This window comes from Lampris incognitus, chromosome 4 (genome assembly GCF_029633865.1).
Source record: "Lampris incognitus isolate fLamInc1 chromosome 4, fLamInc1.hap2, whole genome shotgun sequence".
Taxonomy (NCBI): domain Eukaryota; kingdom Metazoa; phylum Chordata; class Actinopteri; order Lampriformes; family Lampridae; genus Lampris; species Lampris incognitus.
Window position 1 is genome coordinate 22473899 of NC_079214.1, and position 26032 is coordinate 22499930.

General features: G+C 41.2%; 1 protein-coding gene across 1 annotated transcript in view; it reads right to left on the bottom strand.

Moving 5' to 3' along the window:
* Positions 1-26032, bottom strand: part of ddb1 (damage-specific DNA binding protein 1) — a 72671-nt gene that overhangs the window by 24403 nt on the left and 22236 nt on the right. The window contains exons 7-18 of the mRNA XM_056278462.1: positions 20893-21051; positions 20153-20236; positions 19614-19730; positions 14685-14787; positions 13831-13906; positions 13640-13748; positions 9896-10074; positions 8826-8989; positions 7251-7358; positions 4131-4338; positions 3826-3921; positions 3539-3650 (exon numbers count right to left, since the gene is read on the bottom strand). Of these exons, the coding sequence (XP_056134437.1) occupies positions 3539-3650; positions 3826-3921; positions 4131-4338; positions 7251-7358; positions 8826-8989; positions 9896-10074; positions 13640-13748; positions 13831-13906; positions 14685-14787; positions 19614-19730; positions 20153-20236; positions 20893-21051 (1515 nt within the window). The remainder of the gene's footprint in view (positions 1-3538; positions 3651-3825; positions 3922-4130; positions 4339-7250; positions 7359-8825; positions 8990-9895; positions 10075-13639; positions 13749-13830; positions 13907-14684; positions 14788-19613; positions 19731-20152; positions 20237-20892; positions 21052-26032) is intronic.

A 26032-nucleotide genomic window follows, 5' to 3' on the forward strand; every position in this document is an offset into this window, starting at 1 on the left:
AAGTTAAAAAACCTGATACTCTACAACTTCTGCCAGGACATTAACGCTTGTCCAAGTTGTCTTATCCATTTATTACCATGCACTGCAATACCAAATGATGTTTCTCACATTCAAAAGATTGCATGATGTCTGTCGGTTGCCTGCAACAAAATGATCGCATCAAATTTTGTCTGGTTTTATGTAGTCTGACCTTGGCATTAGTGAACATCATTTTGTGAAAATGTCAGATGACCCCAATTCATTGCTGTTATGTATTCTCTGACAATAAAAATTATCTGGGGTAAAAGACACATCAGTGAAGCGGGCTATATCAAACAGGATCAAATGAGTGGCTGAAAACATTAATTCAAACTGCCCCACTTGAACTAGGCTTTATTTGTGTGGGGTAGATAACTGAAAAAGGAAATGTCTCACTTGTGTCTCTTGCCATCACTGACTAAACAGGGCTCTATGCTAACTTTTTTCCCCAAGGAGTACATGTATTCCTCAATGAAAAATTGAGGAGCACACAAACAAATTTAGGAGCACAGTGAAAAATGTTAAAGTAACAGAGGTTATTAACAAACAATTAATTACATAATATTTTACTGCATGTGGGTGTGTGTGCGCCCCTTCTCCTTGTGTACAATGACATGAAAACCAGTGGAGGACTATGAAAGTGGAAGACCCTAGTATCTAGACACTAGGCATGGGCCTTAAAAAATTGAAAACAACATTGACATACCTTTTTAAAACACTAAAATGTTGAAACACAGCTTTTTAAATGAAATATTGCGAGAGCTTTAGAACATTTGAAAGTTTGTCTTTTAACAGTGAAAAACTGCAACAACACTTTGAGACACAAACAGTTTATGAAATACTGACACTGCATTTTAACAAATGTATTGGTTCTGCAATACAGGCTTTTTTCCTCACTATCTGTGTGTGTGTGTGTGTACTAAGGGACACACATCTGTGCAATGGCACATACCACCAAAATCACACATTGGCCCATGCCTGCCAGATGCAAAAGATATCGGTTGTCCAGCTGCTTTTGTATATTGGCTGTCTGGCATGCTCAGCCAGCGGTCAACAGCAGGAGTGGGATCAAACTCTGCCATGTTAACATTAATGTTAGCCACCTTGGTTAAACCTTGTGAATAATGATGGGCAAAGCAGTTCTTTTCAGTGTACTGAAATCATTGGAATCAGTTTATTAAATATATTTGTTTGAAGATTTGCTCACTGAATCGTTCAGTGCCTGATGGCGCGCCGACTGTGTAGTCCCACTAACTGAACTGAAACATGGCCGAACGTTCAGACCCAAATATCCGGCTATTTGTTCAGTGGGTAGGAATTTGGTTTTCAATTTTGGGATTCGGATATTTGTTGTTTTTTTGTTGCTAAATATAGGCTATCAGTAAAGGTGAACTGCAAAAAATGTGTCGACAAAATGTTGACACATCTTGCACTATATTTATGATTTTTATTTGCACTGTTAACATGTGGAAATATACGTATACTTCACCTTGGGTGCGTGTCATCCCTCTCACTCACAGCAGTGACGTCACGCTTCAGTACACGTTGGCCATTAAAGGGAAGACAACATGCTGGAAGAGCTCAGCTGTGCTTCTGTTATTATAAATATGCTACCTTGTTCAATTTATTACAGTTCGTTCATTCATTTTTCGTCCTTTACTGTGTTGGCAATTGGTAAAAGTAATAATTTTATTTAATTGTATTTCTGAGTGATTTGTGATTTCTTTGTCAGAAAAATTTCGGAGTATTACATTGTTAAGCCTACTGTTACGGCTATCATTAAAAGTACTGCTATAACAGAAATATGGGTGTTTTGTATCCCTGTTTGACTCTTTTTAGGTTCAGGTTGTTAAACATTATAGACTTAGGCTCATACTTGACTGAAATCTGGACCTGGAGTTGGTCCCCGTGCACTGCACTACAGCTGCCTACTGTTCTAGTGTACAGGAAGGGTTAAATGCAGAGGACAAAATTCGCGAGTACAGTAATTTATCTGTGGTAGGAAAAAAATGTCACAAGCTTTTACTATGTCGAAAGAAGTGCACAGATAGGACCCCGTTCAACCAAATTCCTCCGCACCACAAAAATGCATCAAATACACCTTTTGGTAAAATTTTTTTTTTTTTTTTGGATTTTCCCCCCTTTTTCCCCCCAATTGTACCTGGCCAATTACACCACTCTTCTGAGCCGTCCTGATCACTGCTCCACCCTCTCTGCCAATCCGGGGCGGGCTGCAGACTACCACATGCCTCCTCCAATACATGTGGGGTTGCCAGCTGCTTCTTTTCATCTGACAGTGAGGAGTTTCGCCAGGGGGACGTAGCACGTGGGAGGATCATGCCATTCCCTCTAGTTCCCCCTCCCCCCTGAACAGGTGCCCCGACCGACCAGAAGAGGCGCTAGTGCAGTGACCAGGACACATACCCACATCCGGCTTCCCATCCACAGACATGGCCAATTGTGTCCACAGGGACGGCGACCAAGCCGGAGGTAACATGGGGATTCAAACCGAAGATCCCTGTGTTGGTAGGCCACGAAATAGACTGCTATGCTACCTGGACGCCCCGAAAATGTATTTTATTAACAAATAACAACACAAACAACACTGTAAAACAACTGAATCCTTAACAATTAATGCCTTTAATTAAATCGAAAGACACGAGTTGCACCGCTATGCCATCCATCTAAGCCGAGAACGGAGAAATGTCTGGCTGAGTCCTTCCTGAGTCATTTGCAGTATTTGCTGTCTTAAACACACCCCATTCCTCCTGTAATCAAATGACTTGAATCACTCAATCGGTGAGTGAGTGTATCCCTGCACGTTCGCTTGCAACTGAACTGTCTGAGAATGAACAAATTGTTTCAGGAAGGGACTCGGTTCACTTTGTTCACAAAACTACTTGCGAAGCCTCGTTAGTTTAACCTTGCAAATCAACCTCGCCGGATTCCTCTTTCTCCTAGTCTCTTTCTCACTCAAAATAAAATTTGATGGGCTTTTTTTAGTGATTTCTTCACGATACTTTTTAAAAGCGTCTGTCCCTGACTGACTATGGTAGGTTGTAATCTTTACTTGCACACTGTGCTCGTAAATTATTTTTCCAGTTCGCACAGATCTATTTTTAAGCGCAAATGCGAGTGAAATACTCGCACTGTAGACCCCTGCTAAAAGCGTGTATTTGGGGTGTCCTGGATGAGACTAGACAGGAGCCTTGTTCATTGTAAGCCAGGAAGATCAAATCCCTGTTGTTGGAGGAATGCAGAGGAAAAGTGCTCTCTAGTCTTTCATCTGCAACTGAAACCCTGTTGAGCAATGTATTTTAACTACCAACAGCTGGGAACTCCCAGTGGGACAAAACTGTCATTGTCCAAGGATGCTCCAAGGATGCTCCAAGGCTCAAGTACTGTTCTTATGTTAAATAGTGTTCTTAGCTTGTCCAGTTAGAATGGGGTTAAAAAACAATAAGTCTTAGGGAATTTTTCCCAAACACACAGACAAGACAGGGACATCACAGCAGGCTACCTGTGTGCTGGCACTTGGGCGTACAGCAGAGGTGGTCCCACTGACATCCTGCATCTCCACCCTGCTGGACAGCACCCCGAAACACTGGGACACCTCTTGGTAACAGATCCGTCTGGCAGGGCAATGGATAGAGAGCGAAAAAGAGAAGGTGAGGGGAGTATAAAAGAAAGAAATGGAACGAGACATTTATGGACTAATTTTTATGGCTAACATCAGTGGAGTAAAACCCAATATGTACAATTTGGCAATTTGGTAATGACAAATCACTATTTTACAAGGGAACTGACCTGGGCGACTCGTAGAGCGGAACGGTACGGATGTGAAGTTTCTGGATCTCATCGATGGTACCAATGGTCAGAGTGCTGTTGTTAGCTAGAGCCAGACTGCCCAAACAAACAAAAAGAACAAAATTAATGGGAGGGGAAAAAAACAAAAACCAGTTTTCTGTGCAAAATTTCAAAACGAAAGCCCTGGAGTCAATATGCATATGAATCCTTCCAGCACAGTACACAGGAGAGGGTGGCATTTCCCTCTCAACACGCAGCCCCAGGCTGAAGAATGCAACTCAAGCATTGAAATTGGTGCTGCTGACCTGTCTGGGTAGCCCTCAGAGTTAAGTGGGCACATGTAGTTGACCTCCTTAAGATTGACATTGGAGAAGACCAGCTTGTGGTTGGAGGAGTAGATGACTGTGGGTCGGTCGGAGCAGGCAAAGACATTGGAAGTAGACAGGGAGCGGAAGGTTCTCAGCACTGTGGGCTGAGTGCCCAGGGTGACTTTCTTGCGCTCACTCAGCACACCTGGGAGAAGAGAGATAACAGTCAGTCAGGTCTACTGAGCAAACTATTACTGATAGATGTTTTAAACTTTGGTTTCGTCCATGTGTTCATAGACTACACCCGACCCCCTTCGAAAAATACAAAAACCATCTACACCATAAAACCCACAGACAGAGCTTTAACAGTGGTTCCCAACAGGCTTCAGGGTCCTCATATGGTACTGGTGATTCTGGAGGTTCCAAAGAGTATTTACTCGTGGGTTACCTTCTCCACTATATCCTCAATGATAGCAGTACCCTTCATACAAAAGTTATGCATCAATGAGCCATCTCATCAGACCAGGATCTCTGGTGCAAAATCCTGTCTGAGGGATTCTCAAAGGTAAAGAGAAGTGAAATTGTGTTAGTAGGAGTGGGTGGTATGAAAACAGTGTGTGACATTGGAAGTTTGTCCACTGGTAGAGATTTGGCTTTACTGTTTTCACTGCGGTAGCCTTTCCTTTTAGTATGGGTGTTTTGTTAATACCAAATACCACAAGTACCAAGTCTTTTTCTTGAGGGGTACATGCTTGGCAAGTTGAGCTTGGAGCATAGGTGGAGTTTGACATTTGAGCTGGTGGGGTCACCAAAAGAAAAACACGCTTTATAGCCCTTTCAATATACAAAGATGCTGCACCACGCTGTGAGTATCCGAAATAGATCGTTTGCTATTAGCCTACAACAGAAAACACAACATGGAAAAAATATTTTTGTCTAGGTTTTATTCCAGAAAAAAAGCGAACTACTGTTTCTTTTTCTATTTTCGTCCCTCCATACACTTAATTGGCTTGTCTCTATGAGGAAAGGAAGAATGAACTCACTGAAAGCAGTGCACTTACATCATAATCACAGAACAGACATCTGTGAACTCAGTGCTCTTGTCAAAGTGAATGTGTGGCAGGCCAGCAGTTTAAATTTATTGTAGGCATTGTGATGACCAAAAGGCAGTAGTAATTGTTGCCCTATTTTGTTTATATTTGTCTGAGCATGTATAAATTTGATGGTAAATAGTTAGATGTTCAACTCTAGTTAATGGGCGATTCCTGTTACATTGTGATGGTTCACATACAGTATACCAACCATCTACACATTTGTGTTGTGTGGTCATATTGAACTGATTGTGTTTCAAGGGTACAATTTAAGTTTACAATAAAAACATCAGATAATTTCAATTGGCCCCTGGTATATAGTCACTAAATAATGTTAAAGATACACTTAAATCATAACAATGCACTACCACTGTGGTAAACATTTCTTGTCAGCAATGTGATGACGTTACAGTAACAGCACTGTACAAGTAATGGCTGTATGTAAAAGCACAGTTTGTGAATAAATGAATACAAGTGTACTTTCTGTTAGCCCATTTAGGTCATGCTCAGCTATTTTGGGCTAGGCTACTTGTGAGCTGGTTTGTTAAACACTAAAGCATCATATATGCCGCAGGCTCAGGGACAGATATGCAGTATTGGGATGGATAAATTTGGAGTGCAGATGTCTGAAATCCAATTTTTTTTATCATTGGCAGTAGACATGGTGCACTGGTTTCAAAACGTGTTCCACGCGTACCCTCAATCACAGCATGTAGAAAACGCAGTGTAAAGTTTGAATTGAAAAGAATTCCTTCCCCCCGAAAACATTGGAGCGAATCTTTAAATTGGCATTACTTTTCGGGAAAAAAAGACAAATATTTGAAATATATACTGCTGATTTCTCACCACACATTTTCTCAGATGTGAATTTTGTGGAAAAAAAAAACAACAGTTTTAATAATAATAAACTTGAAATTTTTAATACCTTATAAGCTAATTGTGGGCTTTGCTTTCCTTGCTCATTGCTATTAATGGACCATACTGGTGTTTGGCTTGCTTTCAGCCCAATACTTAACTCCAGACCATTTTTCAAAGCATAGCATACTTTTTTAGAATTTTTAAAACACACATTTCCTACCTTTCAGACAGCTAATGGTTTTCATTAATTTCAGCACGGTATGAAAATCAACTTGCAAAGACTTGAAACTTGCTTGAGATAGGTAATCCATCGCAGTGAACATTTAGTTTTCTTTATATTTTGTCAAAGTTAAATTATCATTGTGGGATAGCGCAGTTGAAAGTGGGTACCAACCTGAAACTTCTCAAATCAGTCTGAGTTTTCAACTGAATTATCTTGCAACAATAACGTTAACTTTGGCCAAATCAAGGCAAATGTTTACTGTGATGATAACCTATCTCAAGCAACTTTAAAATCTCTGGAATTTAATTTAATACCATGCTTACATGAATGGAAACCAACCGCTTCCTGAAAGGTAGAAAAAAAATCACTACATTATGCTTTTCAAAATGACTGATGTAAAGTATAGCCTACGTGATTTGTCGTAATTGTGTGAAAACATGTTAAAAAAAAAAAAAACAGCATGACATGGTTCAGGGTCAAGTAAATCTGATCACCGAACAGAAAAATACTCTGCAATCCGTGTTGCACGATGGTTGTCACTGGTGGTGGAAATTCAAACAACTTCTTCTAGCACCTAAAGATGAACGAAGTTAAGCAATATTTTGAAAGCCAAAAAACAAGATCCAGCAGTTCAAAAACATTGAGGGATAAAAGCAAAACCGAAGACGCATCTCAAAAATAATTATTTCATTTTTTGGTTTGTGGTCATCTTTAAAGTTTGTGTGAAACTTCCAAATAAAAGAGAAGATAATCAAATGTGATTAACTTTCAGTAATCAAGGATTACATTCTCTAGATTAGCCAAAAATGTGCATTATCATGCGGTTATTTTATATCTAACACAACTACTTAATTTAACTACCAGAAAAATTACTATATAGTGATATATACCATTACTGTGATAGAAAATTACATTTACTGTGATAAAAGATTTCGGATGACCTACCTGTCTGCAGGTCCAGACCAAAGTAGAAAAGCGCCCCATCTCCCAGAGCGCACAGCAAGTAGTAGCTCCCTTCAAAGGTGGTCATTAAAATAGAGCGTGGGATGATCTCTGGAAACACACACACATGCATATACACACAACTAAACAATTTATTTACTTTTATATAGAGAAAACCATGCTCGTTTAAAGCCAATTAATAAGGATTTGCTGTGTTAATTAAATGACATTTATCCTTGTGCCTTGATCCAAACTTATTGGGGAAATTGTTTCTGCAGTAAAACTGAGTTTGTTGGAGCAGTGGGAGAGTGTGCACTGTGCAGAGCACATGCACCGCCTGAGGAGGCATCAATCAAACAAATCAATGAGAAAAACTGGTAACTGAGCGCTGAAGTGGGTGCACGTCTTGTTTGAGCAGCCGTCAATCATGCAACAATGAAAAGTTCAGGGCAAAAATAATGGGTGTCAAACTGGAAAAGAAATATTTTTCCTTAATGTAAAAAAAAAGAAAAACAATCCAATATCTTAAAAAAGCTCTTGCTGGTCAGTGATGTTATTAAGTTGTGACTCTACTAGCCATTTTGTAGCGTTTATTGAGGTCAAGTTTTCTCTCATGCATTTTAATCTATCAACTCTAACTATCAAAATGTATTAAATAATATGCTAAATGTGAAAAGGGTGATAGATCAAAATATGGAAAGCATCAAATACCTTGACTATTTATGAACTGTTTTGTCTAAACCATACAATACAGTAAGTGTAGAATTTGCAATTGTATTATTTTCTCAGGGTAATAATTCTCCAGATTCATCTACATTTCTGTTAATGTTTCTTATCCATCCATACAGTATTGTAAACTTTTAATACAGGTGATTTCCATGTATTTCACTTTTACTACTTGAAACTTGTTAGACAACATTTACATCGACTTTGACTTTCAAGAGGGATGCAAAAATGAGGGATGCAAGAAATCCAAATTTTTCTAATTGAATACACATTGGAATTCCTCAACAACTACTTGTGTAGCCTCTCCCCCGCTTCATACTCCTCAGTCCTTATGAACCTGTCACGACATCTGCCTCACAGCAGTGGCAGATGTCACATCAGGCTATCAAACTTCAGCACTGAACTTACTGTAGACCACTAGGTCAGATTCAGTGCAACAGCCTTCCGCAGCCTGTGTGGAGTTGTCTGCGCTGCGTCAGTTCCATCCGACTATAATTATGACTATGTAACTACTTAGGCTTAATCTAATATAGGAAAAAAATGTTCAAAAATATCCATACCGGTAATATAGCCAGTACCCTTTAAAATTACAAACAAATTGCTTTCTTTTCTTCGATCAGAATTTTCTTTACACATTTTTGGTTTGCTGAACGGGTACCGTTTTATGCCAATATGTTTGCAACACTAACACATACAGTTATGTAGATATTACATTTGTGATTTCTGTACCTTAGCCCTAACTGCTAGCCTTTTACTAAAAAACACCTTTATTCATCAGTCTCCTCCACCCAGTCTTACCCCACGACCCAGTCATGCCACTTTTCCCTACACAGTGACTCCTCAAACTCTCACCTCCTCCCAACATTTCCTTGTGTAGGGGTGTGAAGCAGGGCAACTTGAGCACACGGGCTGAGATGTCGGTCCAGAGGCCAACAGCACAAAGGGGTGACTCGCTAACACCCTCTCCAAGGGGAGTGATATCTAGGCAGGCCACCTCATGCTCCATCTCTGTGGTGCTGAGGAGAATACACAAACAGGACCATGTGATAAAAAATGGTAATGGGTTTCATTGCACATTCAGACGATTTCTTAAATCTGACCCAATTCAGATTTTTTTTTCCTTAAATGGGGCACAGATTTAATTTTTTAGTGTGTCAACACACAAAAATTAATAGGCAAAAACATATCTTTTCAATTCTAATTTGAGCTCCTTTCCTATGTGGTCCTAGAGCAGATGCATATCTGATTTTTGGCCCCATTTGACTTGAGTCTGTCAGGGGAAGTCACTTTCCATGGCACAGATAGTTGAATTGGCTGGTTTGTGTCAGCGATACATCTTGTCTGTCACTTAACAATCATGGTTATTGCCTCATCAAAACAATGGTCCAATGAGATTAGGGAACACATCGCATCATATCCCCTAAGAGGAACCACATGTAATTAGTACATGTGGTACTAATTAGAGGATATGATGTGATGAAAAACAAAGTGAAAATCATTAAAGTCAGCTGAAAGGATTGTGAGGTTACTGATTTTAAATCTATAAAATGTCTGTATATATCTATTTGAGGGCACACATTGCAATCAACAAGTGTCAAAAAATATATTGCTCGTAAAATGGCTGCGCACAGTCACAAGAAGAGTCACTTTTGGAATCGATGTTTAGCAGTGAGGAAAAATAAACAGATCTAAGTTAAAAAAAAATCAGATCTGATCAGTAAGGACTGCAATGAGAAAGTCTTGGCGAGCAAATGTTTGCACTTCAGTGCATACAGCCGAAGGATAAAGAGTAATAAAAGCAATATGCATGTCTGAGGGTTTCTGTACAAAAGATGTTTTTTACATTTCTTTAGTGAAAGATACAAATTAAGAATGCTAATTTTGCTTAGGGTTACATATATGCGATGGCCCATTTATGATACCTGATCTGTTTGAGCTCTCCAGCCAAAATCTGGAGGTAGTATAGGGCCCGTCCCACAGCCAGGACCACCTGAGTATGGTTGCAGGCGGCCACACTGATGTTCCTACCCTGCGGTTCTTTCCACTCGCTCACTAAGGCCTTGCTGTCCTGGAGCACTAGGCGCACAGAGCCAGATGTGATCTAGAAAGGAGCACAGTAAGGCTGTTAGTTTATTCCTTCCTCCTTGTAAAAAATTGTTTTGCATGGTGTTTCTGGAATATTCATTTTCATGGTAAAGTTTGAGATGTAAATTTTATCTAAGCATGAAAGGGAAAAGCTTCTTATTAAAAATCTTGACTCAAAAAACTGCCAAAATGCAAAATTTAGAACAAGTCATTTCAATATGCCAGGATAACTTTGCCAGGAGGTTAACTTGGCAATGCCCTCCTATACAGAGCTTGTTTTATTTGTTATCCATTGCTGTAGATAATTTTATAGATTAATTTTATAATACCCAATTCTTAATTCTAGTCCTGTTTATAAATATTGATTCAATACAGCTTGACAACACCAATCACCAAGATAAAGTAAAGGAGCCACATGTAAAACCCTGTGTAAAGATGGGCAAAAGCAGCAGCCACTGAAAAAGGGCAGGGGTGCAACAAATGAAGGTGATAAAATATTAGGAGGAAGCACATAACACAGTAGGGTAATGGGATGTGAAACTACCCCAGGTATTTGAGATAATGTCCAAAATGGAGTCTTAAGCAGTAATGAAGTTAAAACTATCAAGTTTTAGGGCCCCTTTTGAGTGCAATTCGATATATAGTACTTTTTTCCCCTTCATTGATTACATGGTTTAAGTTTCAATGCTAAAACCTGAACTTATTGTGGCGAGTGAGAAAAGGGAAGAATTCCTGCTAGTGATCTACCCATCTCATTTTTACACAAGTATATACAGTCACATGTGAAGCTGTTTTTCAAATGGCATGGGATTTTACTTTGTAGGCAAAAATTATTCAATAGTAAATTTTCAGATGACACTTCTTTGACAATATCTATCTTTTTCTTTGATTTGAGGGTAGTTCCTATGACTGCAGTCACTGTTTCGAAAGGGTTATATTCCAACTGTCAGACTATCCACAGATATTCATGTTTTGATATCCTAACACAGAGAGACGGGTGTTTGTGAAATGTAGTTGCCTAGAGGCACAACCAATGGTTTCCTCACAGCCTAAAAATGTGTTTGAGTGTCCATCAAAACGTCCAATTTGGGAATTCCAACATGACAGATTTCATCCAGATAATTGCAGTGAATGGTGGCTGGTTTGTACAAGTCCATCTCTTTTAAGCTAGAGATGGACCGATCGATCAGCCAGCGACCGGAACTGGCCAATCTTCAGCTTGATCAGCCATGACCAGTGACCGGTCGGTCAATCTCAGATATATCCGATTCTATGCTAGTCAAATTTACATGAATGCACTGCATGATGGTTCACGTTGCGCACACAGACAGTGATGTCCCAGCCACACACACACTAAAACAAATCATTGAAAACTGTCATTTACTTTGGGAAAGTAAAACATGTTAGATAAAGTGGGCTATACTGCGATTCATTTTTAGTTGGATTTTATTCATACAAAAAAGCTCTGTCCAGTAACCTGGAGCATTTTTTATTTAGAGATTTGTTTGAGTGAGAGAAGGTCCTATAACCTGGTGCAGTTTTGGGGAAAATGTTAAAATAATTTAATAGTCAATGTTTTATTAAGAACACACAATTGAAATTTCAATTATAGTTACCAAAATAATTGTGTTTGCTGTCAATTGCAGTTCTGGGGGGGGGGGGGGGATTGACCAAAATTGGAATCAGCAGTTTAGACTTTTAAAAAAACTGGGAATCAGCCAAGAAAATTGAAATTGGTGCAAAAAAAACGGGAATTAGCCAAGAAAATTGCAATCAGTGCACCTCTATTTTAAACAGTGGCGTTTAAACCCAGAGCAAAGTGAGCACATTTTATCCCAAAATTGGGGAGTGCACCCCCTTTTCACACACCATATTTAATACTGCTGATCGTGTATGAAACAGCAAAGTACATTGTATCAAGTGAGAAGTCACAAATGAATAATAATTGCAAAAGAGCCCATCTTCCTATAGTAAATGAGAACATATAAAAACTGCAAAAGAAAAAAAATAAAAAATTGGAGCAGTCACAGAAATCAGTAATGGGATTTATATCTTAAAGAGATAGTTGGCCTCCAAAATAGCTACTCACTATCATGCCAGTAGAAACTTGTACAAACCAGCCACCATTCACTGCAATTATCTGGAAGAAACTGCTCCAATATGTTGTTGGAATTCAGCATTGTATGGAAAAGAACACTAAACTGTGTTTCCACTGGCTGGAAGGTGAGTAGATAATGGCAAACTTTTCATTGTGGAAGTGAACTATTCTTTTAAACAAACCAATAGCTTGAGTGGTGAGAGAGAAATGCCCCCCAATGTATGTGTATAACGATGAAACTAGCCATGGAGTGGTGTCACTGACAAAAAATAAAAGTGATGGGGCATCCGGGTGGTGTAGCGGTCTATTCTGTTGCCTAACAACACGGGGATTGCCGGCTCGAATCCCTGTGTTACCTCCAGCTTGGTCGGGCGTCCCTATAGATGCAATTGGCTGTGCCTGCGAATGGGAAGCCGGATGTGGGTATGTGTTTTGCTCACTGCACTAGCGCCTCCTTTGGTCAGTCAGGGCGCCTGTTTGGAGGGGAGGGGGAACTGGGGGGAATAGCGTGATCCTCCCACGCGCTACGTCCCCCTGGCGAAATGCCTCACTGTCAGGTGAAAAGAAGCAGCTGGCAACTCCACATGTATCGGAGGAGGCGTGTGGTAGTCTGCAGCCCTCCCCAGATCAGCAGAGGGGGTGGAGCAGCGACCGGCACAGCTCAGAAGTGTAGGGTAATTGGCTAAGTACAATTGGGAGAAGAAAAAAAAAAAAAGGGGGGGGGGAATTAAAAAAAAGTGACTAAATCCCTAAATCTTCACTTTAATGGATTACCTATCCCATGAAAGCTTCTAATTTCTGCAAGTTGATTTTCATACCGCACTGATATGAATGTAAACTAATGGCTACCTAGGAGGTAGGAAAAAATGAATTAAAAAAACAACAAAACAAAACAAAAAACACAAAAAAACCATGGCATGCTTTGGAAAATGGTCAGGAGTAATGTATACCCGATTTGTAGTAAATGGGATAAAACATGGAAAAACAGCAATTGCAGTAGAATGCAAAGCCCAAGAGTAAGGGCTGTCCCAAATATATATTTTTCAAAGTTCAGATAGTCGGCACATTTTCTGAAGAAATATTTGAATATTTTTTCCAGGTATCAACAGTGTACATTTCAAATATTTGCTGTTTCTGAAAAGTCAGGCAAATTTCAAAATTGGCACCAACTTTTTCAAAGGAAACCCCGCTAGCTTAGGTAACACACAATACCAACAACTTTGTACATGCTACAATCTTATTTAAAAGTTTGTACTTCTAAGTTCAACTTGCCAAACACATGCTCCTCAAGAATGTAAGCTTGTAATTGAGGTACTTGAGGTATTGAGAAAAGCCCGTACAGATGCTGGCAGACAGAAGACCCTCCTTCAAATTAAAAACTGTATTAATCCACACCATTCACTCAGATGGCATATGAAAACGGTGAAGTTTGCAGGTCTGGGTATGTGTATGTATGTGCATGTGCATGTGCATGTCTGTTTACCTGGATGAGTTGCTGATGTGCCACATTGCCACAGTAAAAAGTCTGCTGGTTGTCCACAAAGCCAGGAAGCTCAGTCTCCTCCACCTCCTCTCCACTCAGCATCAATACTCTGGGGGAAGAACACTTGCCTCAGGTTAAGGGTTCAGAACTAGTTGTGCACTTAGCTGACATAACAAACTGTAAGGTCTCACCGTGTTTGTCCCACAAAAGACAACACCAACATATCATCTGTGTCCCTCCCTGCCTCCGACCGGAGGGGCCATAAACCTTTGAGGAAAACAAATGTAGTACGTCAGAAATAAGTTTCCCTTTGCATCATTGCAAACAGGAACAAAAGAAAATACCCAGAAAGGATTTCGACAAGAATTCAAATGTTGATGTGTTTGTAGATGTGTGGGTTGTTAGGGGCGTTGTAGCCCCTTCTCGGTGGACTATTGATTGGTTCAGTGAATAATTGCCTCTCATCAAGAGGACTGGGGTAGAAGTCTGCGGGTGAGGACTTTTAGGGCAGGGCTGGTCAATAAACAACTGATGCTTAACAAGTGACAGCAGACCTTAACTGGCCTCAGTGTTTCAATCAAGCATCAGCAAAAAGTCTGGGGAGCAGAATCTCATTTTCTGAGATGAAGTGGTATCTGTCCATGTTTAAAGTTGAGGGAATTCTTCAACTTGTCAGTTTAGTATTAAGGGAATTGTGATTGTTTAAACAGATAATGGTCACACAAAATATCTAACGGTGGGAAAAAAAAACTTTCCCTAACCGTTGCATGGCAATAATCCAGAGCTTTTAAAATTAGTGAGCCACTTTTTTTCCATCACATAGAGAACTATGACAGCCAAACCATCTGCTCTTATCTAATAATGAGCATGGACTGGCAACAATTACTGTGTTGGCTATGACGGGTGCACAGATGTGAGGGTTGGTGTATATCTACTGTCAAGTCCACTCTGCATGCAGGTCCACATTAAGTCAAAACGTGACTAGGAGGCTGTGAAAGAGAACAAGACAGAAGTCCAACAGAAAGATTCTTGCACACATACAAACCTTTTATTCCTGGCAGGTCAATGCTAGCATGCTCGTGAATTCCAATACCATTGCGGATGATTCTGAGGGAGCCCTCCTTGAATGCACCCGAGCATGTCACCAGCTAAAAGGCAACAAAAAGGGAAACATTTGAGAGATGAAGGAAAAGAAAGCCTGAGATATGGAGTGGAACTCTTGAGAACATGTTCTTGACAGGTATGCTAAATTCTTGTCAGTTTGCGATGATGCCACTAGGAGGGCTACAAACAGTAAAAAAAGCATTATAAATTTGTAATTTAGCACTTCATCAGTAGCAATGAGGATGAACAGTACTGTGTCTGTGCAAACTGAACGGTGGAGCAGCATGGTTATACATTTTTATGCCTTATTAGATAGACACTGAAATAACCCAGCCACTGAGGATGCACAAGCTAGTGCATCCTTAGTGCCGGTCCCAAGCCCGGACAAATGGGGAAGGTTGCGTCAGGAAGGGCATCCGGTGTACAATCTTTGCCAAATCAAATATGCGGATCATAAATAAGACTTACATACCGGATTGGTCAAGGCCCGGGTTACCAACGACCGCCACCGGTACTGTTAACCAGCAGGGTGTCGGTGGAAACTATGCTACTGTTGGGCGAAGGAGAAGGAGAGGGGGAAGCATGTCCAGAGGCAGCTAGAAAGGAGGAAGGGTAGGCATGTGGAGGTGAGAGTTGGAACTTTGAATGTTGGCACTATGACTGGTAAAGGGAGAGAGCTGGCTGACATGATGGAAAGAAGAAAGGTAGGCATACTGTGTGTGCAAGAGACCAGGTGGAAGGGGAGTAAGGCCAGGAGTATCGGAGGTGGGTTCAAACTCTTCTACCATGGTGTGAATGGGAGGAGTAATGGGGTAGGGGTAATTCTGAAGGAAGAGTATGTCAAGAGCGTGCTGGAGGTGAAGAGAGTGTCAGACAGAGTGATGAGTATGAAGCTGGAAATTGAAGGTTTATTGCTGAATGTTATCAGCGCATATGCCCTGCAAGTTGGGTGTGAGATGGATGAAAAAGAAGAATTCTGGAGTGAGTTGGACGACATGGTGGAGAGGGTACCCAAGGAGGAGAGAGTGGTGATTGGAGCGGACTTCAATGGACATGATGGTGAAGGGAACAGAGGTGATGAGGAGGTGATGGGAAGGTATGGAGTCAAGAAGAGAAATGTGGAAGGACAGATGGTGGTCGATTTTGCGAAAAGGATGGAAATGGCTGTGGTGAATACATATTTCAAGAAGAGGGAGGAACACAGGGTGACGTACAAGAGTGGAGGAAAGTGCACACAGGTGGACTATATCTTATGTAGAAGGCGCCATCTAAAAGGGATTGGAGACTGCAAGGTGGTGACAGGGGAGAACGTAGCTAGGCAGCATCGGATGTTGGTCTATAGGATGACTTTGGAGACCAAGAAGAGGAAGCGAGTGAAAACACAGCCGAAGATCAAATGGTGGAAGTTGAAGAAGGAAGACTGTTGTGTGGAGTTCAGGCAAGAGTTAAGACAGGCACTGGGTGGTAGTGAAGAGTTGCCAGATGGCTGGACAACCACTGCAGAAATAGTGAGGGAGACAGCTAGAAAGGTACTTGGTGTGTCATCAGGACAGAGGAAGGAAGTCAAGGAGACTTGGTGGTGGAATGAGGAAGTACAGCAAATTATACAGAGGAAAAGGTTGGCAAAGAAGAAGTGGGATAGTAAGAGAGATGAAGAAAGTAGACAGGAGTACAAGGAGATGCAGCGTAAAGCAAAGAGAGAGGTGGCAAAGGCAAAGGAAAAAGCGTATGGTGAGTTGTATGACATATTAGACACTAAGGAAGGAGAAAAGGACTTGTACCGATTGGCTAGACAGAGGGACCAAGCTGCAAAGGATGTGCAGCAAGTTAGGGCGATCAAGGATAGAGATGGAAATGTGCTAACAAGCGAGGAGAGTGTGCTAAGAAGCTGGAAGGAATACTTTGAGGGGCTGATGAATGAAGAAAATGAGAGAGAGAGAGGTGTGATGATGTAGGGATAGTGAATCAGGAAGTTCAGCGGATTAGCAAGGAGGAAGTGAGGGCAGCTATGAAGAGGATGAAGAGTGGAAAGGCAGTTGGTCCTGATGACATACCTGTGGAGGCATGGAGATGTTTAGGAGAGATGACAGTGGAGTTTTTAACTAGATTGTTTAACACAATCCTGGAAAGTGAGAGGATGCCTGAGGAGTGGAGAAGAAGCATACTGGTACCGGTTTTCAAGAACAAGGGCGATGTGCAGAACTGTAACAACTACAGAGGTATAAAGTTGATCAGCCACAGCATGAAGATTTGGGAAAGAGTAATAGAAGCTAGGTTAAGAGGAGAGGTGATGATCAGCGAGCAGCAGTATGGTTTCATGCCACGAAAGAGCACCACAGATGCGATGTTTGCTTTGAGAATGTTGATTGAGAAGTATAGAGAAGGCCAGAAAGAGTTGCATTGTGTCTTTGGAGATTTAGAGAAAGCTTATGACAGAGTGCCGAGAGAGGAGGTGTGGTATTATATGAGGAAGTCAGGAGTTGCAGAGAAGTATGTAGGAGTGGTGCAGGATACGTATGAGGGAAGTGTGACAATGGTGAGGTGTGCGGTTGGAATGACAGATGGGTTCAAGGTGGAGGTCGGATTACATCAAGGATCGGCTCTGAGCCCTTTCTTGTTTGCAATGGTGATGGACAGGTTGACGGACAAGGTCAGGCAGGAGTCTCCATGGACGATGATGTTTGCGGATGACATTGTGATCTGTAGCGAGAGTAGGGTGCAGGTTGAGGAGAGCCTGAAGAGGTGGAGGTATGCACTGGAGAGAAGAGGAATGAAAGTCAGTAGGAGCAAGACGGAATACCTATGCGTGAATGAGAGAGAGGACAGTGGAATGGTCAGGATGCAAGGAGTGGAGGTGACAAAGGCATTTGAGTTTAAATACTTGGGGTCAACTGTCTAAAGTAACGGGGAGTGCAGTAGAGAGGTGAAAAAGAGACAGGCAGGTTGGAGTGGGTGGAGAAGTGTGTCAGGAGTGATTTGCGACAGAAGGGTATCAGCAAGAGTTAAAGGGAAAGTTTACAAGATGGTTGTGAGACCAGCTATGTTATATGGTTTGGAGACAGTGGCACTGACGAAAAGACAGGAGGCGGAGCTGGAGGTGGCAGAGTTGAAGATGCTAAGATTTTCACTGGGAGTAACGAAGAAGGACAGGATTAGGAACGATTATATTAGAGGGACCGCTCAGGTTGGACGGTTTGGAGACAAAGCAAGAGAGGCAAGATTGAGATGGCTTGGACATGTGTGGAGGAGAGACGCTGAGTATATTGGGAGAAGGATGCTGAATATGGAGCTGCCAGGGAAGAGGAAAAGAGGAAGGCCAAAGAGGAGGTTTATGGATGTGGTGAGGGAAGACATGCAGGTGGCTGGTGTGACAGAGGAAGACGCAGAAGACAGGAAGAAATGGAAACGGATGATCCACTGTGGCGACCCCTAACGGGAGCAGCCGAAAGTAGTAGTAGTAGTAGATAGACACTGAAATACAAAATGGCAGGAAAAATGGATATCCAAGCACAATTATATGGCTTTGAGTGGAACAAATTTAGTAGGCGAGTGACACTAAGTACACTCAGTAGTTGAGTATGCAGTGGCCTGTACCCAGAGAACAGCTCAGTATTCCGGTGGACCCGTGACTTTGGAACCAGATCAAGCTATCCTGGGGCCTGGACCTCAAACCTTACCAAAAACGGCTTTCTGTGTTCTTGTCGCACTTCAATGTGTTTTATTTGTCTCCCTCTTTCACAAAAGCACCAATAAGACAAAAAGAAAAGTTTATTATATCATCATAGCATAACTGTTTCTGCATGGGTTTAAAAAGGCACTCCAACCCCATGATAACTCTGTACATGAAGGAAATCACAAAAAGTTTTAGATGAAAGAAATTAAACTGAACTGAAAACTAGCACCATCCATAAACACAAAAATATGTTCTTTCAGGCATAGGAAAGCAAAATCATACCATGTGTATGATACTTATTAAGCAAGCTATGAGGATGTGTCCTCTCACAAACATTCAAGAGTCAACTAGACTGAAGGAAAAATATCAGTACAGTCTATAAAAAGGCACAACCAAAGCCATTTTCCCCTTAGGAAACTGCAAACATTTGATGTCAGCAAGAATCTGATAAATAAATTCTACCCAAGTATTAAGGGCATTGTTATTTATTTAAGCCATTTTATGTTGCATCCTTAAATTTGTTCACAAAAACAATCCAAGACTCCCCGGACGTTGTGACAGAGAGAAGGATAAAGGAGAACGCAAACACTTTCATGGATAATACCAACCACCCTCTACAGTTTATTTGGAGTAAATACTGTTTGTGTTTTCACTAATGCCCCCATCCAGCCCCTCTAGTGAACCTGTTAGCAAATACTTTATAATAATATTATTATTATTATTACATTTATATAGCGCTTTTCTAGACACCCAAAGCACTTCACACCAAAGGGGGCAGCCCACCTCAACCAACACCAATATGCAGCACCCACCTGGGTGATGCACATCAGCTTGAGGCTGAGAGGGAGGAATCACTGAGCCAATTACATGGGGGGATGATTAGGTGGCCAGATGGAGAGATCCAGGTTGAGAATTTTGCCAGGACTCCAGGGAACCCCCTACTCTTTGCGATAAGTCCCATAGGACCTTTAATGACCACAGTGAGTCAGCACCTCGGTTTTAATGTCTCATCTGAAGGACGGCATCTCCTACAGCACAGTGTCCCCATCACTGCACTGGGGCATTGGGATTTGATATTTGTTGTTTTTATTAGGACCAGAGGGAAGATTGCCCCCTACTGGCCCACCAACAATCTGATTTCTCTTTGCTACATCTAATTCATCGTGTATATTGTGTTTGCAGTTGAGATGTATTTACCTGACCCTGGCCTTGCCTCTCCAGGTCCACCACACACATGTCCACAATAGGCCCTAGATTGGTGAAGGTCTCCATCACTGCCACATAGGAGCCTTGGTCATTACTGTCTACATTAAGCTAGAGAAAGTATCAGCAAAAACTTCATTACAAACCAAGGTCAAAGTACATGCATAGACAGTAAAACAATAACCATGTATCTCATTAACATCTTGTATTTAACTCTGTAAAAAAAAAAAACCTGACCAACAAAGCTAAAATTGCTTGACCAAAAAAAAGAATTTTTATATTGCCAAAGATGGACCACATATTTTGTAGTCTATTATTTAGCATCAAAAATGTTGGTAATAATTATCTGACCTGATAAAAGTTCCTGGCATATTTGTGTGTGGAGAAAAAAAACAGCTGCAATTACATAAAAGTTTAATTTCCTTTAATACCATTTTGTCAAACTACTTCAGAGATTATTCCAAATCTCCCTTTATACTCCGTCAGCATTGCAGGTCTAACGTTCCATGCTACTGGGGTCTCTTGCAGCTTACCTTGACCAGCTGCGAATCTCCCAGTCTGGAGCCCACAAACACAACCCCATTGTCCAGGTAGGTGAGACACTCAGCGATGGATGTCTATCAGCAAAGAAAGCCAAAAACATTTTCATGTTTGAGTTTTATGGATACCCACTCAAAAATATCCATTTCAATCTAGTCTGTGGGTATTGGAGGTGCTTCTCCTTTATCACTTAGCAGATTTACGCAGACAATGTGATATATAATGATCTGAAAAGCCAAATCTGCTTTTGTTCAGCATTTTTTATCCCTCCTTGAGTAATACAAGCCTCAGGGTCAAGCAGCAGCCTTGTGTGAAAACATGTTTTACCATTCAGAACTCCTCAACAAGTCATTAGTGGCTAGGTATCACCTGCCAAATGCTGCCTTCTTCCAATGTTGAATTTAGTTTCAGGCACTATATTCTTATAGTGAGTCTAAATCATTCTTTAATGGAACAGCAAAAACCTGACAAATAACCCTGCGAAGAAAGGAGATGAATTTTTTTTCATCCACTTATAACTGTGGACTGATAGGTTTGCTCAAGGCTAAGCTGTCAACCATTAGAGAAATAAGAGGATACAGAGGAAAGCCAGTGCGCAGAAAATCAACAAGCGAGAAAACGAAACAAAGCTAGCAAACAAAACTCCAGTCAAGAGATATGCCAGGGGGAGGGAGGGGTGGAGGAGAGAGAGGGAGGAGAGAGAGAGACGGAGAGACTTAGACAGAGAGAGAACCTCTCCAAGCAGCTCCACATGCAGGTCCTTGAGCACCACAGCACCATCCATCAACTCTTCCTTCTCCAGCAGTAGCATGAACAGACGGCCCTCCATATCCCCCAGCAGGTAGCGCGAGCCATTGGGATCCACACGGTTGTGACACACGATGGTACTTTGCTATAATGGAGGGGGGGGGGTTTAAAAAAACACAAACCCACATGGTTCAGTGAAATATTTGCATTGAAAAGCCCAACTTTAAAGACCCTGTTTTCAGCTCCTCAAATAACTCCATAACAAAAATATCACTGATATTAAATCCCGTCTTCCTTCTCAACATCCTTTCATTATTCAGCATTTCATCAGTCTGTGTGCATATACAGTGCTGCTTGAAAGTATGTGAACCCCTTGAGCAGTTTAGATTTTTCTGTTGTTTTACCATGATTTTCTTATTCTATCATCACCAGTTTTTATGTATGAAATGTCAGATATATGTTTATCAGTTGCAGGTACTTGTTTAGTGGGACTTGTTTAAGTAGCCCAAAAACTACATGAAACATGGAATTAGTGTATGTGCAAAAGTAAGTGAACCCCCAGCTGCATTGGTTAAGTCAAGCAGGTAACAGACTCAGATGAAACACATTTGGGTGCTTAATTAATCATTTAAGCAGACCAATGACATGAGACATCCTTGGGAAAGGGTTTGGCCTGCACTAATTAAAAGAGAGAGGAAACCAACCAAACCACTGTGGTCCCATACAAATCAACAATGCCGAGAGCAAAGGAGATATCCGAGGACATGAAGAAGAGGGTAGTGATAGCCCATCAGTCTGGGGAGGGATATAAGACCATCTCCAAAAGATTCCAGCTCCATCCATCCACTGTAAGACAAATAATTTACAAATGGAGGGCCTTCAACATGACAGCAACTCTGCCTAGAAGTGGACGCCCATCAAAACTATCACCCAGAAGCACCAGAAAAATAATAAATCAGGTAAAGGCCAACCCACACATCACCTCTAGAGAGTTGCAGACCTCTCTGGTAGCATATGGGACAAATGTGCATGCGTCTACAATCAGACGAAAATTGAATAGCCATGACATTCACGGGAGGGTTGCTAAAAGGAAGCCTCTGCTCTCAAAAAAGAACAAAGCTGCCCATTTCAACTTTGCCAGAGAGCACTTGGACAAACCAGAGACCTTCTGGAAGTCCATTCTCTGAACAGACGAGTCCAAAATAGAATTATTTGGTCACAATCAAAACCAACATGTTTGGAGAAAAGCCAACACTGCATATGAAGAAAAGAACCTCCTCCCAACAGTGAAGCATGGTGGTGCAAATGTGAAGGTCTGGGGCTGCTTTTCTGCTTCTGGACCTGGACGACTCCATATTATCCAAGGAACCATGAATTCTCCGGCATATCAACAAATTCTTGACCAGAATCTCCTGCCATCAGTCAGGGAGTTGAAGCTGGGATGAAAATAGATTATGCAACAAGACAATGACCCAAAGCATTCCAGCAAAACTACAAAGGAATGGCTTCAGAGAAAGAGGATTCGTACTCTGGATTGGCCCAGTCAAAGTCCGGATCTTAATCCAATTGAAATGTTGTGGCGAGACCTGAAGAAGTTGGTATATACCAGATGTCCCTCCAACCTCTCTCAACTGGCTGAGTTCTGCAAGGAGGAGTGAGCAAAAATCCCCATAAGCAGATGCGAGTGACTGGTTAGTGGTTACAGAAGACGTTTGGTTGAAGTAATGGCTGCAAAAGGAGGAGCCACAAGCTACTAATACAAGGGTTCACATACTTTTGCACATGTTAAATTTTCAGTTTTTGTGAAATAAACCACCTTTGTTGAATTAAATAATGAAAATATATCGCTTTTTGTGTGTGTGTCCATTATTTGGAAGGTGTGCTTTACAAATTGGGATTTGGATGTATGTGTAATAAGCTTATTTTAATGTTTTTTACAAAAACAGTGACCATGTCTGGAGGGTTCACAAACTTTCAAGCAGCACTGTATAAACTCAGCTTCACAATGTTTGCTTCCCCTCCCGACTTCTTCTTAAGACATACAGGCTTTCAATTTGTTTGCTCTTTAGTGCGAACAGGAGGTATTGTTACTGCTGTTGCCCACTAACATTCAACCTAAATACAGCTTGTTCAATTAAGTTGCTGTAAACCTTCACAAAATTATGGCTATAGCAATCCTTATATTTATTTTCATCTTTTTTTCTTGCATTTTTCCCCCTTTTTCTCCCTGATTGTCAATTGTACCCGTCCAATTACCCCACTCTTCTGAGCCATCCCTGGTTGTTGCTCCACCTCCTCTGCCAAGCCGGGGAGGGCTGCAGACTACCACATGCCTCTTCCAATACATGTGGAGTCGCCAGCCGCTTCTTTTCACCTGACAGTGAGGAGTTTTGCCAGGGGGATGTAGTGCGTGGGAGGATCACGCTATTCCCCCCCAAACAGGCACCCCGACCAACCAGAGGAGGTGCTAGTGCAGTGACCAGAACACATACCCACATACCCACATCCAGCTTCCCACCCGCAGACACGGTCGATTGTGTCTGTAGGGACACCTGACCAAGCCGGAGGTAACATGGGGATTTGAACCAGCAATCCCCATGTTGGCAGGCAACGGAATAGACCGCTACGCTACCCAGATGCCCCATATTCATTTTCACCTTAAACCAATACATCCACTTTCATAGCTTGAAGAAGTTCTAACCTTTCTCCCATTTGAATGGCAGCTAACCTGCTTGCTAGATTCTAGATGAGAACGCAGGTGGCTTTCATGAGGCACCTACAAAAGGTGCAAGGACGCGCTCATACATTCTCAAAATAGTGCTATGTTATTGACTAGGGCTGTGCACTGATAGTTGTGGTTAACTCTCACGGTTAACTGCAGGGGTGCCAATATTCAAATACAGAAATGCTAGTCATGTATGACAGGACATCAGGGAGAGAAAAAAAGGCTAAAAAACGGTATGCACAATTCAATACAGCATCAAAAAAAAAGTCAAATTTGGCAATATTTTGACTTGGAGAGCGATACTGTTGACGTATGCAAGATCTGCAATGCCAAACTTTCCTACCATAGTTCAGCCTGAAAAATGTTGAATCATATGCAACAGAGGCATCCTGCAAAGTCTCTCAACACAACAGAAAGTTATGAGAAGTAGGCTACATGTTGCCTATAATAAGGATATGTCAATGTTGACATTCAGTAAAGCCTTTCATTAATTTACAGTACAATTTATATTCCAATTCATTGTTTCTATATTCATATTTATATTTCTATATTCACTTTATTCATTTGACAGATTTCCAACACACTGGGGAAGTCCTGCTTGTATATAATAGATGTGCACCAACTGGTGGAGAAAACATGAATTGCAATAGTAACATTAGTTAACAATTCATGAGACGGTGCTATTGCCCAGTCTAATTTATCACGGTTAACCAAACATCTGTTTTTGTTCTCTGTTTGTTAACCTTTACAGGTATTTGAATAGCACAATTAGTCAGAATACACACCCCTATTCTTGACATGCTCATATATCATTTCATTTTAAATATTTGTGACATAATTCCTTCCTATGTGCATCAAAGTACATTTTCAATTGAAAAGATGAGCTCTCATCAGCAGTCATATCACAGTACTGTAATGAGAGCAGGATTCAAGTGAATACTAATGTCATGTCAGGCACTAAAAAGTCAAACACTAAAACTTTTGTTTAGTACGAGTTTTCAATGGGCGCATGGCAACAGCAAGACACAACGAACATCTCCCTCAAATATTTGCTGAACAATGACTGCTAATGCTAGCTGAGGAAACAAGGTCATAGTGGTGACATAACAGCTCACTAAACTATGCCAGTCTATAAACTCTGTGTGCTCTTTGGGGGAAAGAAGGAGGATTAAAAAAAAAACGCACCACAATGACTTGTGACGAAGCAGAAAAACCAAAAAGGTACTGGGAATATTTAGAGCATTAATTTACTTGCTGTATGTTCTAATGAGCAGCAACCAAACCTCAGTAGGCACACTTTTAAAATTAGCCTCACAATGTGCAATGTATGTTTTTGTGTTCTTAAACCAAACTCCAACTTTGGTTAAACAAATCAATGGTGAGAAAGATCTCACTGCCCGGTCACACAGGTGATGCCTATATTATTTGTTACTTTCAGAAAATATCTACCCCCCTCTGAACTTTTTCACATTTTGTTCTTTTTACACCTTTACTGCATTGAAATATTTTTCCTCCTTTAACCAACACAATGGATTTAACATATCTGAGGCAAAATCTTTAAGAACATTTGTATTTACATTTTTTTTAATAATCTAGCAATCATGGACAATACATACCACAATGAATATAATTTTTTTTTCTCTTTTTTCGGCATACTATGTTAATCCCCATGGGGAAACTCCTCTCTGCATTTAACCCATCCTAGCTGTGTAGCTGCTAGGAGCAGTGGGCAGTTCTCTTTTCCATGCCTTGGACAAGGGCACAGACAGGAGTATTAACCCTAACATGCATGTCTTTTTGATGGTGGGGGAAACTGGAGCACCCGGAGAAAACCCACCGCAGACACGGGGAGAACATGCAAACTCCAAACAGAGGACGACCTGGGATGACCCCTCAAAGCTGGACAACCCCGGGGTTCGAACCAAGGACCTTCTTGGTGTGAGGCGACAGCGCTGACCACTGGGCCACCGTGCCCACTGCAGGCCCACTTTAAGTTGGTAATGGGCGTGAATACTTCTCAATGAAATAATTTATAGGGTTTCTATTTTTTTATGACATTTCGAAAACATTCAAATACTTTATTCTATTTTGACATTACAGGGAATTACTTCTATGGGAGTGGAAAAAATCCCATTTAAATATATTTTGGCTCTCTGCTTTCTGATGCTTCTTTACCCCCCCCCCCCCGCCGTTTTTAATGTACTAACTTCATTTAACACCTGAATATTGATAAGAAAGCTTTCATTAAAAAAATGCACAACAGTTAAAGCCCCGGTAAAGACATTGTTTCATGCATTACATACACTTGGGGGGTAAGGTCCGCTGAATACTAATAAAATAATTCTGCTGGTCATTTGCAATGGATTAATGAAACAATACAGCACAACCCAAGCAGAAACTA